The 16,816-nt window shown below is 32.7% G+C and overlaps 1 protein-coding gene across 1 annotated transcript in view; it reads right to left on the bottom strand.

Annotated features, from left to right (window-relative positions):
- Positions 1-16,816, bottom strand: part of Pxn (Peroxidasin) — a 103,114-nt gene that overhangs the window by 13,193 nt on the left and 73,105 nt on the right. The window contains exons 7-13 of the mRNA XM_043041871.3: positions 15,707-15,870; positions 14,250-14,367; positions 12,570-12,754; positions 9,866-10,135; positions 6,861-6,977; positions 5,225-5,386; positions 1,360-1,632 (exon numbers count right to left, since the gene is read on the bottom strand). Of these exons, the coding sequence (XP_042897805.2) occupies positions 1,360-1,632; positions 5,225-5,386; positions 6,861-6,977; positions 9,866-10,135; positions 12,570-12,754; positions 14,250-14,367; positions 15,707-15,870 (1,289 nt within the window). The remainder of the gene's footprint in view (positions 1-1,359; positions 1,633-5,224; positions 5,387-6,860; positions 6,978-9,865; positions 10,136-12,569; positions 12,755-14,249; positions 14,368-15,706; positions 15,871-16,816) is intronic.

A 16,816-nucleotide genomic window follows, 5' to 3' on the forward strand; every position in this document is an offset into this window, starting at 1 on the left:
TTACCGTATTTCCTCCAAATCTGTTATTTTATCATGTATCAAGGTATGATTTACCTATATTCATCAATTATGTCTTTAATTTTTCAAAAATCAATTATTGTACATATCAAATTATGTTTTATCTTTATTTTTAATATAAGTCTACAATCAATATTTCTAATGTTATGTAAACGTCAATTAACGTCGTCAACGTAAAAACGTCAATTTGTCATATTGAATTTTTTCATTGTTTTATTATTTCACAAGCAAACGGCTTGATTTCTTATGGCTACCACAATGTTTGTCAAATCAATGTATTTTACCTTACTGTATGTAATTTAATGATGAATGGTATAGGCCCAGTTAATTTAAATAAAGCAAGCAAAGGAAGATATGTCATACTAATCCTTTTAAAAAACTAACAAAATCTATCTAATATTTGCAAATTTAGTTTGTAGTCATTTACCGTTTGGCCAGACGGGCAAGGGTGAAATTAGCGTGGCATTCAACATGTTAACCTATTGATTAAGAATATTTTTTTAATTGGAAATGATCAATGGAGTATTAATAAACTTGATAATAACATGCAAGTATAAAAACCCCGTTAAAAAATTAAATGTGTATTACTAGATACAGTAAATCCGAATAGAATTTATTAAATAGTTTTTAACAAACATTAATATTTTAAAACAAAAACCTAAAAACATTGCTCAGAAAAGGAAAAGAAATCTCTATTACATGCATATTACTAGTCACAAGAAAAGAGAGTAAGAGGAGAGTAGAAATTGACAATACACGTAGTATATAACAGTGAATTGATCTTTAATAATCGTAGTGGTAGTTATGACACAATACTTCACCACCGGAAATTTTATCAGGCATAGAATTCGAAGAACGGATACCACTAGTTGCCGTATTTGCAGAAGACAGGGAGAGCTGTGTTAGGTTCACCAGATTTCGGGAACTTGTGGGGAGAGCTGTATTAAGTTCACGGTTGTGTGTGTGTTGCTATTAGCAGTAGAGTGTGTGCAGGATCACGTTGTGTGTAAATGAGACAGAGAAGCAACAGCGCGAGGAAGATGATGACGCACTCACAAATAGTAAGTCAACTTTTCAATGTGTACCATCCATCGAAATAGGCGTGTTCATAGCAAGTCCAGGTCACTAATGTGGGGAAAGTAGACATCAACAATGCCAACCTTTATCTATCAAAAGGTACCTAAAGAATGAATCGAGCTAGCATGTCTTTTAGACTAGGGAGTGCCATCGAAATGGGAAAGTACCTAATTATTCCCAGGTTAAGTTTTAATTATTTCCTACTTCTGTGAATGTGTTATCTATGATCTGAAAATTTGATGTATCAATTTCCTTTTTACTTACCTGATACTGTAAGGTGCATTGATACAAATGCAGATCCAACTTCATTTTCGGCTATGCATTCATAAATTCCCTCATCCTCTTTTCCAACGTTAAACATGTATAAATCGCCTTGACTGTTGATTCGGTGATGATCCGAATAAGAAGACATAACATGGCCATCTTTTCTCCACTTTATTTGAGGCATTGGCTGACCTTTGGCATGACAGGGTAACTCTATACTTGATCCTAAGTGAATTCTCTGATCCTCAGGCGTTCGAGTAAAAACAGGTGGAACTAGGAAAGAAAATTAGAACATTTTATTTTAATGTAAAGATACATAAAAGCTTCTACAGTTAAAAAAACAACAAAAACTCATGTTTTTAATCGTACTTTAATACTGCGACTTCCAGATACTTACCCTTTTGTCGCAGAACTTTTCATTATTTTGTATTAATTCAGTATAATAGTTTTGTATTAACAAGTAAAATATTTTCTTGTCAATATAAAATATTAATATAAAATATTAATATAAAATATTAGCATAAAATATTAATGTAAAATATTAATATAAAATATTAATATAGTATAAAATATTTCAGGCCTCCTTTGCTCTCGATCTATGGTGCTTTTATTCTTGCGTGACTCGGGCCCTTGCCCGGTGTCCGCGTATTGCTTGACCCTTGGGCTGGGCTGGGATCTGTCAAGGCGATGAGGCATCTAAGTATTTGGCGTATGGGCTCAATGGCCTAGGTCGCGACACTAAATTCCTTAACTAGTAAAATATAATATATTTGGTATTTTAATAATTTTTGGTAATGAAATACAACACTGGACATTGGTGTCTCTTTTTTATGTTAAAAGTAAAATTTTCTAAACATGGCTCACTTCCAAACAAAAATATTTTCAAAATTGCGCTTATTTAGATCTAACAGAAACAGTAATTCATAATTGAAATTTCTTCAATTTACAGAATCAATCATTGATAAATTTTTGGATATGAATGAAAAAAAAAATTCAAACTACTTTTTGGGATTTTATAATTTAGATCAAATGTAATCCTGATAATCTAACAGATTTTATTTAGCAGCTATTAGAATGCTTTTCGCAATTAAAAAAAATAATTCCAAAATAGATTTTTTTTTTGTAATTCAGAAACGACAGGAAAAATACATAAAATCTGACGTCAGAAAAAAAATAAATAAAATGGACACCGGTGTCCTATCTGCACCAAATGATAAATGAACGCTATTAGGTTTAATAAATGCTGATGGGTGAATAATAAACGCTATTGGATACGCTATTACATAATTAATGAGCCCCATTAGCTATTTGATAAACTCTATTGAGTTATCAATAAACGTTGTGTAATTAAAAACTATGAGGGAAACTCAATTTGTATTAATGAAAACGTATTTTAATTACATTTTTAGACATTTTGTGAATTTATTATTTTCCATTTTTATTCATTAAATTTCTTACTTCAAAAATTATAAAAAACAAATTCTGTAAACTATTTAAATTACGCTATTGAAATAATGTAAAAATAAACTAAATAGATTATCTATAAACAGAGAAACAACATAGTAAAACGAAACCATGACTTTTAATTGCGATTTTATTTTTTATGTCCCCTATTGCTAACTGCACCTTTAAAACAAGCTAGCGGGTACGCGCATTACCCCTGTACACCGTTTTCCGGCTATAAAACTATGCTTGTTGAAAAGACTGTTTTACAGAGGTATCTTTTTGCCTTTTATTTTCTTTTTTGCACATCCGAACGGGAATAGCTCAATTTATTTATTTTCTGATAAGTTTTACTTTGGTTTTCTGTTTTGTAGAGGTTTTTAGGGACAAAATTCACTATTTAGGAATTATTTTTACGCGTGAGTTAGTATAAATTTGCATAAGCATACTTTCGATTTTGATTGCATTACACTAATTATTATTATTATTTGTTATGGTCGTAATATAAGTATTTACGTGGATTTACAAGCAAATAATTTACTCTAAAACAACTGCATTAATTTTTAAATTACGACCAAATTTCTGTACGGAAAACGAGAAGTGTAGTAGGCTAAGAAAACAGGGGAATTATTTAATCTGTTAAGCTACCATTTTCAAAAGAGTAAAACAATTAATTAAAGTTTGTCATTTATTTACATTCACCATGGTACCAGATATAAGATTGTGTTCATTACAGGAACGTTGAATAGAATAATATGAAAAGTACTTTTTTGCATAACACGTGGCGAAAATCGACGTGGTAAAGAAAAAAATCTCCTTTTCGAAAAGGGAAAATTAAGGATTTTTAAAAACATCCAAAGAAAAAAGCACTTATAAGGGCTTTTAAAAAACGAAAATCGAAAATAAGCAGTTTACACACATAAAACACTTTATCACATAAAAACTCTGCGCGCAATGTTAAATGTTAGCAATATCCTTTTGGATTGTTTTTGAAGCTAACAAGAAGCTAGCTATGGAACTAGCTACAGAAGCTGAAGAAGCACAATGAGATGCCATTGAAGACAGCAAAGCGGAACCACATTTGGAGCCAAAATTTTGTAATGCTTCGAAGCCTTTTAAAACAAGGAGGGACTTTTAAATATATACCTTAAAGGAATACTTTTTTTAAAATTTGATTCCTGAATGCCAAAATAAAGGAGATAGTCGCAATCTTGAAAATATGGTAGCATTGGTTTGGTTAGAATAGTAATTTAAAGCTTGGACCCTTTAATGTTAGTTTTACTTTTTGCGTATTTCCCTAGAAATCGAATTTTAAAGAAGTCGTATTTTAAAAATTTGATTTCTCAGGAACTATTCGAACGATTTCGCTCACATTTTGCAATATAAAAATTACACTCTTTAAAATGATGTTAAAAATTTTATACCTTAGAATTCAAAGCCTTTTCGACTATCATTACATAAAATAATTAATGTTTAATAAACGTTCTTTTTTGCGTGGAATTATCTTTGAATAAACGAATTTTATAATTGTGTTAAAATTTGTTTCCATTTCGCCTAAAAGTTCTCGAGATATGGCAAAATATGCAAAGAGCAAAATTCAAACAATTGGGACCATTTTTGCCAGATTGCGGCCCCCCCTATATTTTGGGGGTCAGAAATCCAAATCTGCCGAAAAAGGGTATGTTTATTTGAACAAAGTACACTTTCGTGCCAGATTTTGGAATTCAAAATGTCGCCTGTACTAATTAGTTAGAAAATTTGTGGCAACCCCTTTGAAACATTAAAATTGAGTCCTAGAACGCGAAGATCCGATAAATAAAAAAAAAAATTTCAGGAAAGTCTTTTTTTTTTTTTGCGCACTCTGTACAAAATAAACAGCAAACTATTACAAATGACGAAACTTTATTGTTTGCAATGAGAAGAAACGAGTGTGCTCAAGCCAAAATGTACAAACATATTTTAAATAAATAAATGCGCTTACTATTCTCTTTTTGCATCAAAATATTTTTGCAGCAAGTCCAAACTTTTTGCGATTATTATTTTTTTTGAACTTCTTGAAAATTTATTTATTTTCAAGTTCATAACTTCTTTATTACTTTTCATAAATTGTCAAGTCATTATTTGATATTTATTCGTCGTATTCCTGTATCTATCGTTCGCAGTGTATAGGTTCCACGACAAACGATTAATTGAAAATCTACTTTGTATAAATCTAGAAACAAAGAAACTTCTGCTTATACTGTACCACATTTTTAGACATACTTCTCACATTTTAGCCACACGAAGAATAGGATGCTAATAAAGGTGGTCGCAAAATAAAATCCTAAACCTCATCACTAGATCGAATATTGTCTAAGCTTTTTTTTCTCATGATTTTCATAGCAAAAATATCATAAATAACGATTGTAAATCGAATACTTACCATTTTGCCTGATCATAAGGAGAGCGCTTGAGTTTCTTTGCCCTCCAGCATTTTCAGCATAACAAGTGTATATTCCTTCGTTGCTTTTCGTTACATCTTCAATTTTCAGTATGGATGAATCCTTCAACAAATAGATATTCCCTCTATTACGGAGTCTAATTCCTAGATTTATACAAAAGAAAATACTACTGAGTAGTCCATACATCTACTTTAAAGATAAAAATACTTTTATATTTAGCGTGAGAAAAATAAAATACAAATAATTTTAATATACATATCGCAACTATCGTTGTTCCATAAAAATATTTAATACATTTAATAAAGTAGAACAGAATTTGTATTTTGTATACTGACAAGGAAACGTTTCCAAGATAAACTCATAGAATTCAATAAAATTTTTACAGGTGCTCGATTGTTGTTGTTGTTAATTTACGTCGCACTAGAGCTGCACAATGGGCTATTGGCGACGATCTGGGAAACATCCCGGAGGATTATCCGAAGACATGCCATAACAATTTTGATCCTCTGTGGAGGGGATGGCACCCCCGCTTCGGTAGCCCGACGACCTGCGCGAAGTCGAGCACTTTACGGTAGAACAGTTTAACGAGGACCAATACCGCACACCCTCGGTCCCTACGCAGACTGATCCAAGTGGTCACCCAACCGCACACTGACAGCAGCCAGTGATGCTCGACTTCGGTGATCTGTTTACAGGTGTTCGAAAAATTCATAGATAAACCATATCCAAAAAAATAGCTGCTAAATTACTGATTAAAAAGAGAGTGTAATAATATTGAAAACAAGATTATGGTTACTAAAATTAAGCAGCTATCAAATCTTGGTATTTTTTTATTTTTGAGAACTAAAAATACTGATTAGAAAACTCGCTATCTAAAATCCACACCACGCTGAAAATATTATTTTAAGCCATTTTAAATGCTATTAAGTAACTTCTCTTTTCAATTTTTCCAGGCTTAGGACTGGGAATTATAGAAGTACCTAATTATATCATACTAAAAATGGCATGTTTAAAATACTTAACTTTTTTAAAATTTTTTTCTTTCTAACAATATTGACCAACAGAATGTAAAACATGTTTTCTCTCCTCTTTCTGACTTTCAGAAAAATGAAAAATCTGTACCCTTACTAGAAACTACTTGTCCCTTGCCCCCAACGCCCACAATGAAACTAGATAAGAGAAGTCACCAAGGGACAAAAGCTATTTTCGACCTTTTTCAGATATTCCGAAAATAAAGAACTCTTATTTTTACAAAATTAATAAATAAATAAAATAAAAATCTCTTCGGATGAGGTGCTAAAAACACACGGTCCTTGACCGATCCGGATAATTGGACAATCTGGTAAATTGGTGTTTGAATAAACTATATTGGCAATTCGGATAACTGTATTGGAAATTCGGATAACTGTATTGGAAATTCGAATAACTGTATTGGAAATTCGAATAACTGTTCGGATAACTGTATTGGAAATACTGCGAATTACAATTGATATTTCTTTGAAATTTTTACGTGTGTTACGAAATCAAATCAATTTAACAGACGAAATTAAAAAAAAATGTTATGTAACATGCAATATTAGAAGTTTTCTTTGTTTAAAATGAAAATCAAGCACTTACCATCTTTGATCCACCATAAGACAGGGCGCGGGCTTCCATCAACAATGCAGAAAAGTTCAACATTCTGTCCTTCAAGAGCCTCTTGATCTCTGGGGCGTTCCAGGAACACAGGAGGGGCTAAGTTGACAGGATATGAGCAGGATTTACTCTTCGATACATTCACAGGTTTCTTGGATGCACAAGAATGTATTCACAATTAGAAATACCCCATAAAGACAGTCCCTTTCTTATTTTTTTGCATATGAATCACAATTAAGAAACACCCTCCCCATAATAATCCTCATTTTTAGTTCTTTGTTAGAATACTCCAGGAATTTCTGATTTTGGAATAGAATCTTTTTGAAATGGAAAAGGGACGATTGACTCGATTCGCAAATACGTGGAAATGAATTAGAAATACTTTTAGGAGTACGTTGCGCAAAAAAATAAACGGAGCATCCTGAATAACTTTTGATCTAATAAACGAATCTTCACGCTCTAGGACTCAATCTTAATGGTTCACTGGGTGACTTTAAATATGCTAATTAAATAATGCAAACAATATTTCAAGTTACAAAATCAGACACTATAACTTACTTTCTCTGAATAAACATACCTTTTCTTCTCAACGGATTTGGATTTCTGACTCGCAAAATATAGGAGGACGTTTCTGATCAATCGAAATTTAAAAATACGACTTTTTCTAAAATTCAGTTTCTCCGGAACTATTCAACCGATTTCGCTCAAATTTCGTATTTTGTCATTTAAAATCGTTTTATAAAATGATTCAAAAAATAGTATACCTTTCAATTCAAGAGTTTTTAGACTATTATTAAATAAAATAAAGAAATAATAAAAATTTAGTAAAAGTAATATTTTGCATGGAATTATCTTTGGATGATCGAGTTTCATAATTGGGTGAAACAATTTTTCAATTTGCTTGAAAAGTTCTTCAGATATCGTGAAATACGCATAAAGTAAAATTTATGATAAGGGATCCATATATTGAACCGCTCTTTTGATCAAACTATTGGAACCATTTTTCTCAGATTGCTGCTACCTCCTATATTTTGGAGGTCAGAAATCCATCAAAACAAGGTATGTTTATCCAGAGAAAGTACGTTTTTGTGCTGATTTTGTAATTTAAAATATCATCTGCACTAATTAATTATCATATTTGAGGCCACCCTTTCGAACCATTAAGATTGAGCCTTAGAACGTGAAGATCTAATCATAAAATCAAAAGTTATTCAGAGTGATCTTTCTTTCTGTGCATAAAAAAATCTTGGAGTCTAACTAAAAATAGATAAAAACAAAGATGGTTGTACACATTATTCAACGGCACAGAGCCAAACGTTGTTATATTGGTTCAAATTGTGGGAAAAAATTTACAATATTACATGCTAAAATTCTTTCTTGTAAGCAAGAAACTATGTTTGATTCTACAATGAAAGCGAAATTTAGAAAAAAAAAACTAGCGGAAGAAAAACACCAAAGTCTTTCTGGGTCGAGCAACTAATCTCTTTCTTAAGAAGATAAACTTCTCTGGATGGATATTAGAGTCCACTTATCTAATGAGCAATTTAAAATAAGAAATTTGTTTATCGTTTCTCTTTTGGATTTTAAATATTTTTAATGCACTTAGAGTTTTAAAATTCTCGGCACCAATTTTACAAAAAAAAGGTCTATTGAAAATTTAAAATCTAAAAACTCTTGAAGTAATAGATTACCTATAATTAATCACATAGTTTTAAACTTCGGGGACGAAATATTATAAATAAACTAACATGCCGTCATTCTCCTATTCGGTTATAGCGTCTATTTTAAAGATTATTTGCCTCTGAAATGATAATTTAAGTAATGTTTGCTTGAATTATTTTTAAAAATATAGTGTAAATAGGTTATTGTAGACTTGATAATGCTAAATGGTTAGTTTTGGGTGCAAATATTGTTCTAATACTTTTCGTAGAATATTTTTAATAGAATAACCAAAGACAATTACCTACAATTAATTAACTTTTTCTTTACGGCAGCCCACTCCACTGAAGTAACGCCACTGAGTGGTGCACTGCATTGCGAAGTGTGCACATTGTATGTCGCTAAGCTGATGTTCAGATTTTATTATTTGAGTGTTACATAATAATATATTTCAAGATTTTGAAAATATTATCAATAAAAATTCAATCGGCTTACAAAATTTAATAAGCACATATTGGATTAATACCAATAAAATATACTTTTATTGGTATTAATCCAATACTGATCAATGTAATATTAGCTAAGGGCAGTTTGAAGCATATTATGACTCTTATCAAACAATATCACGTTGACACCGGTTAAATACGGCTCTCGTACAAACATGGCATCGCGTGGATCTCTTCTAAATACGGCGCGCGTTCACACTGTCATGGAGTGGGTGCTGGCTAAATACGGAGCACTAACACCCATAGCGTCACGTGGATGCAGGTTAAATACTGCGCTTGTATACACAGGACGTTTAAACACGGCCCTCGTACACATAACTCATCACGTGGGTGCCAGCAAAATTCGGCACTCGTAAACACACAGCATCTCGTGGATGCCAGCTAAATACGATGTGAGTACGCACTGGCCATCACGTGGATGTTGACTAAATACGGTGTTCGTACATGCATGGCATAGCGTGGATGCCGGCTAAATACGGCGCGTGTACACACTAGTCATCACGTACGTGGATGCCGGATGAATACGGCGCTCGTACATGCATGGCATCACGTGGATGCTGACTAAATACGGTGCTCGCACATAGCGTGGATGCCTGCTAAATACGGCGAGTGTACACACAGGACATCACATGCGTGGATGCCGGTTAAATACGGCGCTCGTACATGATGTCATCCCATGGATGCCAGCTAACTACGGCTCTCATACACGCAGGGTATCGAGTGGATGCAGGTTAAATACCTCGCTCTATAAACAGGGATGTAAAAAACTCGCAAGGAAAGGGTAAAGGAAAACTGTAGATAAAAACAATAAAATATATTTACCTTCAACTATGAGGTTCGCTTCAACAGCTATTGTAGACAGATTATTAGTGGCAATACACTGATACACTCCTGCGTCATTTTTCTGCACATTTTTAATCGTAAGAGAACCAGAGGGAGACACGTGATATCTAGAAACTCTGGGCAAAGATATTCGGTTTTGCACCCAGTTTATAATAGGGTTCGGTTCCCCGACTGCTGTACAAGGTAATACAATAGTTGCTCCAACAGGAACTTTACTGTCTGTTGGCTGGTCTCTGAATCTGAGAGTACCTGAATAATATTAAAGTATTACTGTTAGATTTCTTTGTAGCACTAAGTTTAATATTGTTAGAGGATACACAACCAAAATGTGGGTATGCTATTACTAAGTAAAAGCAGGACACTTAATTGTAGTTTATTATATGAATAGCTTATTCCTGAAAAATGATTTGAATTCGCACAGGGTCTTCAGTAAAGTCTACACGAAATATATATTTTTATAATTCTCGACAAAAATGTAGAAAAAAATGAAAAAGTATTGAGGGTCAAAAATTAATACTTAAGCGAGGAAGAAGCAAAAACGTTATAGTAGTCTGTTGAGTCACTAGCGAGGAAGGTGGGATAGAGAAATTTCAAGCCAGTCTGTCTGATGAAACTTAACGGTTTTTCTTATACTAATCGCCTTGCATTTACTGTATCCCTGGCAATCAAACATGTTTTGATGTTTTTAGTTTTGCTTCCCTTAACAATTATTCGTTAGATTCTGACTTTTGATTTCTTTCCTCTAGCTTAAAAATTATATATGGTTTAATAAGTGTACTTCTTTAATTTTAAAAAAAATGTATTTTAGTCTGCAATAATATTACATATACACCGAGGAGACAAAATTAGCGGGGTGGCATGGACTTAACAAGTAGTTGAAAGTCTCTTGCAGGAATATTCAGCCATGCAGCCTCAATAGATGACCATAATTGTGAAAGCGTTGTGGGTGCAGGATTTTATGCGATTATATCCCATATGCGTCCAATGGAATTCATGTTGGGTAATCTAAGAGGCCAAATTAATTATTTGCTTGAATTGGCCAGAATGATCTTCAAACCAGTCAGGAACAATTAAGACTCGTCATACATTGTCATCCATAGAAATTCCATGATTGTTTGGGTCCATAAATGGCTTCAAGTGATCTCCGAGTAGCTGAACTTAATCATTTACAGTCATTGATCGATGCAATCGGACCATGGAGCCCAGTCCATGCCATGAGAAAGCAGCCCACACCAGATATTAAGTGCCTTATTGACAACTTGGGTTCATAGTTTCGCGGGATTTGCGACACACTCGAACTCTCCCATCAACTCTGACTAGTTGAACCAAGTTACGGTTTTCTAGTCGTCCAGTGTCTAACCAATATGGTTACAAGCCCAGGGTGGCGGACGTGATGTCGCTAGTAGTTAAGGTACTCAAATCTTTCTTCTGCTGTCACATTCTATTACAGCCAAATTTCACCACACTGTCCTATCGAACACATTTGCGGTTATTCCACGTAATTTTACTTGTCTGTTAACCATAATAACACGTCGGTGATCTCGATCGTTAGGTGCTGGCTGTCGGCCACTACGTTGTCCATGGTGGATGTTATGCCTGAAATTAGGTATTCTCGTCACAGGAGATCTAGGAATATGAATTCCCATTTGTCTAGCTCTAACTCCTATTCCATGTTCTAAGTCTATCAGTTCTCGTCTTGCGGTCATAATTACATCAGAAAAATTCTCAGATGAATAACTTAAACTCAAATAAAAGTCTTGTTCAGTACACTACTCATATATTACACATTTTTTACGCGATACTATTGCCATATGTATAGTTGCATAATGCTTTCTCATGATTATCGTAATCTCAGTGTATATTATCACATGGTATATATTACGTGTTCCGTAATCACTGCTTGTAGTATATATTTCAAGCCGACCGGCCTGTGTAGGGGGCAGGGAACTCTCCTTGCATCAGAAAGGTCATGGGTTCGAATCCCGGGCAAGGCATGGATGTTTCTTTATCTCTATCTGTGTTCTATGTCCTTTCTCCTTTGTGTGTGAATGTGGGAATGTGACCCGCCCTATAAACGAGTTGTGGTAGTGTGACGTGGGCCACGCTGCTCCACCGCCGTGGCTTCGCCGCAGGTGCCCACAGGGTAACGAAAAGAGAGTTAGCAGTTCTGGCACTTTCTGTGGACAATAGACAATAGTTCCAAAGGCCCGCCACTTAAAAAAAAGGATATATTTCAATAATCCTTGTCCGGGATGAAGTAAGAAATATACACATCTTGGGCCACACATTAATATTGAATCTAAAGAATCTCCAGTGAGAAAGGAGAGACTGAAAACTTGTTTGTCAGAGAAAGCAGTAAAGAGTTAAAAGGCAATCATTAGAAAGACATTCTAGTTTCACAAGGCAGACAAATCAGTCTTAGTGTTTTTCTTCGCCACAAATAATTCAACTGATTTCATTTTTCTGACTTAAATATGCACATTAATTGTTTAAAAGTATACAGATTTGCTGCCTGAAACGTATAACTAACTAATTGAAACGTGTTTTTTTTTACTTGATTTTTGACAAGGATTCTAAAAATATATATTAAAGATAGTGATTCTAGAGTATATTCCCTGTAAGAACGTAAAAATTTATGTCAATTAAAGAAAAAGGGAACTTTTGTAATAAAAAAGCCTCTTACTTCTTATTAAATTCGCTTGATCGTTGAGATAGTGCATCTTAGCTGCTCTTGATTTTATTTCTCCAGCTGGATTCTTAGCCATGCATTCGTACACCCCAGCATCCAAATCTTGGGCTTCTGTTATCATAAGTGTACCATCCGTCAAGATGCTGTATCTCTCCTCTTCACTTGGTGATATTTCATTGCTTAGGTGAAGTAAAAACAATAATTATAAATTGAATAATAAATAAATAAAGGGTGTTCCATAAAGACTACCCTTATTACGCAATTTTAGAATCCTTATTGAAAAGGAAAATAAAAAGTATTCATGTAGGAGTTTGCAAATTGGCACTTAAACGAAGAAGAAACAAAAACACAATCAAAATCAGAAAAATCACTGTAGTGTAAGGAGAATGTAATAACTGTCGTTGAACAGCCGACCCAATTTTTGGGTTTAAGACTTCTAATGTTCAACTTCGTAGCCTTGCAATTTTGAACCAAATCCAGAAGACAAGGGAACTCCTGGATCAAGTATTGGGAGAAATTTGCCTTCGTGGAGGACTTTTTGATGGAACTAACTCGCATTTGCGTTACATGGGGAGGAAGATCACGAGATCCTCCCACTGTTAGCCTGCTGGCAAAGGGACTAACTCATGATCCGTCTACCACTGAGGATATTTCACGTCAGCACTGTGGTCGGGGAAAGCCGAGTGGGGATTCGTATCGACCTGCCATCGCCGGGATTCGAACTCGGTTCACCTCATTGTAAGGAGAATGCAGTAAATGTCAAAAACAGGTTTAATTGGAAAGTCAAACTTAAGGGCATTTCTAGTAACCATCTTTCAACTCTTGTTTCTTTCCGCAATCAAATCTTTCCTGTTTATTACACTCACCTTCTTGTACTATGATTTGTCAGAGCGTCAATCACGTTTTTGTTTCTTCCTCGCTTAAATATAAATTTTTTGATCTCCAATGTGAGTGCTTTTTTGTTTTCTTTTTTCATAATTATTTTAAAATTGCATATTATGGTTGGTATTTACTAAGCACCCTGCATGCATAAATCAATTCAACAAAAAAAAAAAATAGCACAACTTTTGCACAAAAAAAAATTTGTACTGCTGTGCTATCTTAACTTTCTAATTGATTGCAAAAATAAATTAATAAATAAACGAAATCGCAAAAATATCTATATTTTTACCCAATGGCAAAATGGGTCTTCTTTTGGGTTTGATGGCGTATGCAACTTATTTGAACGTCATCACACTTTTCAACTGTATCCAAGAGTAATAGTAAACAGTGCGCATGCGTTGCTATAGCGACCGTTGCAGTTTTTCGTTTTATTTTCACTCGCAAGCATTTTTAATGTATTTACATAATAAAAATTTAAAGTACTTGCATATTCTTTTAATTATTAACCTGTAATTACTAGCCTGACAGTGATTTCAATATAAATATAAATACTGAAGAAGGAAAAGTATTTTGTGAACACGTACATAGGCCTGATTTAAAAACCAATCCGACGACAAACCTCAATTGAGACAGTTTTTGTAACCCATGATTTGAAATGTTGTGGCGTTTAACGGAGTCAATCCAGAAAGAAAAAACGCTTGAACAATGGGTAACCAGTGATCACAACCTTTTCCTTCTTTTTTTTAAAAAGATTTGTTGGATAAATTCCTTCGAGAAATATTTAATGCTTACCTGTTGTGAAGCCATACAATGTCAGGTTTTGGATCTCCATCCGCTTTGCAAGAGAAGTAAGCGGTCCCACCAAAAGTGACATCAACATCGTTGGGTTCTTCAGTAATTTTTGGCCTTTCTATAAACAATGAGAAATTAAAATAACAATATACAGGCTAAAAAGGCGATGAACTTAACACAACTTCATTTTTATACATTTTTAACACTGTTGATATTGTTAGAAGAACCAAATAGTGTCAAAGACTTCAAAAGAATGACGGTTTTAATTTAGTTAATTAAAATCGTAATGGATAATTAATAATTCGTAGCAAGTTGATGATCGCAATGTAATCAAATCGGCTACATCGTCTATTAATAAGACTGAAGAAATAATTAATGAACAATTACTTTAATTAATCACTTCATTAATTACGTGTAATTAATAAACGTTCAGGAAGTTCATAAACAATTAATTATTCCAATGGAATTAAGGCAATAACGTTCCTCTTCTGCAATAACGTTCATCTACATCAATTTTTTAACTGAATTAAAAATTATGGGATTCCAGAATAAATCATTACACCTTATAAATACGCCTTATTGGAAGACTTAAAAACTAACCACCATAGAAGGTGAAAAAAAATCTCTCTAAGCCTGACGGCAATGGAAAGGAATGATAAACATTTTAATTTTATTATCAACGATGAGCAGATTCATATATCGAGGTGATATACAGATTCATATATCGATGTAATAATATCGATATATTATTCATCTATCGATATTACTGCAGTTAATTCTGTAACTTAGTCATTTTGAGCCCAACTTAATAGACAAAAAAATTGAAGAGTAAATATCACGGAATATGACAGCATTTCATGGAAATTGTTTTTTATGCGAATAATATAATATTTAAGATAGCTGGCACGTTTTCCATCAATCTCTAAAACTGGCTTATGAGGTTGCGTAGCTGAAAAATTATCTTTTAATAAAAGCAAAACAGTAAATTGTAAAAATTAAGTTGGCTGTACTACAGTAATAGAAATTGCACCTCTAATTACTGATATAGTTTTTTCAGAGGTTAAAAGAATGAGTTGTGCGACAAAAAGTTACTGAGAAAGATTTAAACCAAATTGAGAATGATTTAAACTAATTTTATAAATTTCTTTTAAAATGCAGATTTACTTTTACACAAATCATATGATTTTCCAATTATTATGATTCAATATTTTTTTACAATCATTATTTTATCAATATTATAATCAATATTAATTTTCAATATTTTTTTCAGTTATTGTAAAATTTAAATCATTTTTATCTGTACCTTAGGAGTTGGGTCCTAGATATTTTGAACTTTGTTCAATGTTTGAATTCTAATAATATTATTAAACTAAACTTTTTTTTCAGTTTTACACAGCAATAGTATAATACAAATTTTAAAAATACAAATAACTGTTTAAGAGTGCTATTAATCTTACTGCATCTGAAATCTTCCTTATTCAAGGCGGTTAGAGGTTTTCCTTTCAGTATTTTAGGGTATTCGCATGTTGCAGCAGACTGAGTTGCAGCTTCGTTCTCTTTCAACATATCAGCCAACCACATCATTTCACAGTCACATATCAAAGCATTTGAATCGAGACGTCTAGAAAAATCATTTCATTTTTATGTACTAACTTTACATCATTACTTTACATATACATTATGTACTAACTTTACATCATTTCACAGTCACATATCAAAGCATTTGAATCGAGACGTCTAGAAAAATCATTTCATTTTTATGTACTAACTTTACATCATTACTTTACATATACATTATGTACTAACTTTACATCATTTCACAGTCACATATCAAAGCATTTGAATCGAGACGTCTAGAAAAATCATTTCATTTTCATGTCCTAACTTTACATCATTACTTTACACATACATTATGTACTAACTTTACATCATTTTTAAGGAAAAAAAATTTCTTATAAAAAGTGAATAATAATTTTTTAATGAATATAGAGAACAGATATGAAAATTTAAAGTACTGACAATTTTCTTCAACATGAAGTGTTAACTCCAGAATCAAGTTGTCTAAAAAATAATTTACATTTTTATGTACTAACTATACATCATTCTAATGTATATAAGGAATAAAAAATTTTCTTAAAGAAAAGTGAATAATAATTTTTTAATGAATATAGAGAACAGATCTACTGACTGACAATAGAGAATAGATCTACTGACTAAAGTACTGAAAATTTTTGTCAACATGAAGTGTTAATCCCAGAATCGAGTTGTCTAAAAAATAATTTTCATTTTTATGTACTAAGGAATATTTTTTTTGAAAAAAGTAAATGATAATTTTTGAATGAGTAAAGAGGACGTATATAAAAATTTAAAATGCTAACATTTTACTTCAACGCGAAGTGTTAACCACAGAAATTGTGAATTTTAAATTGTAAAAAAGAAACAAAATGAAGTGTAAGAATAAATAATTTCTACATAAATGCAAGAAATATGCAAGTAACATTGGAGAACTATTTTGTTTCCTGTTGCATCAGATTTTTTAATGGATCTTGAATAATTTTCCACCACTG

This window comes from Parasteatoda tepidariorum, chromosome 4, assembly GCF_982258835.1.
Source record: "Parasteatoda tepidariorum strain Cologne lab strain chromosome 4, Ptep-v5.0, whole genome shotgun sequence".
NCBI lineage: Eukaryota > Metazoa > Arthropoda > Arachnida > Araneae > Theridiidae > Parasteatoda > Parasteatoda tepidariorum.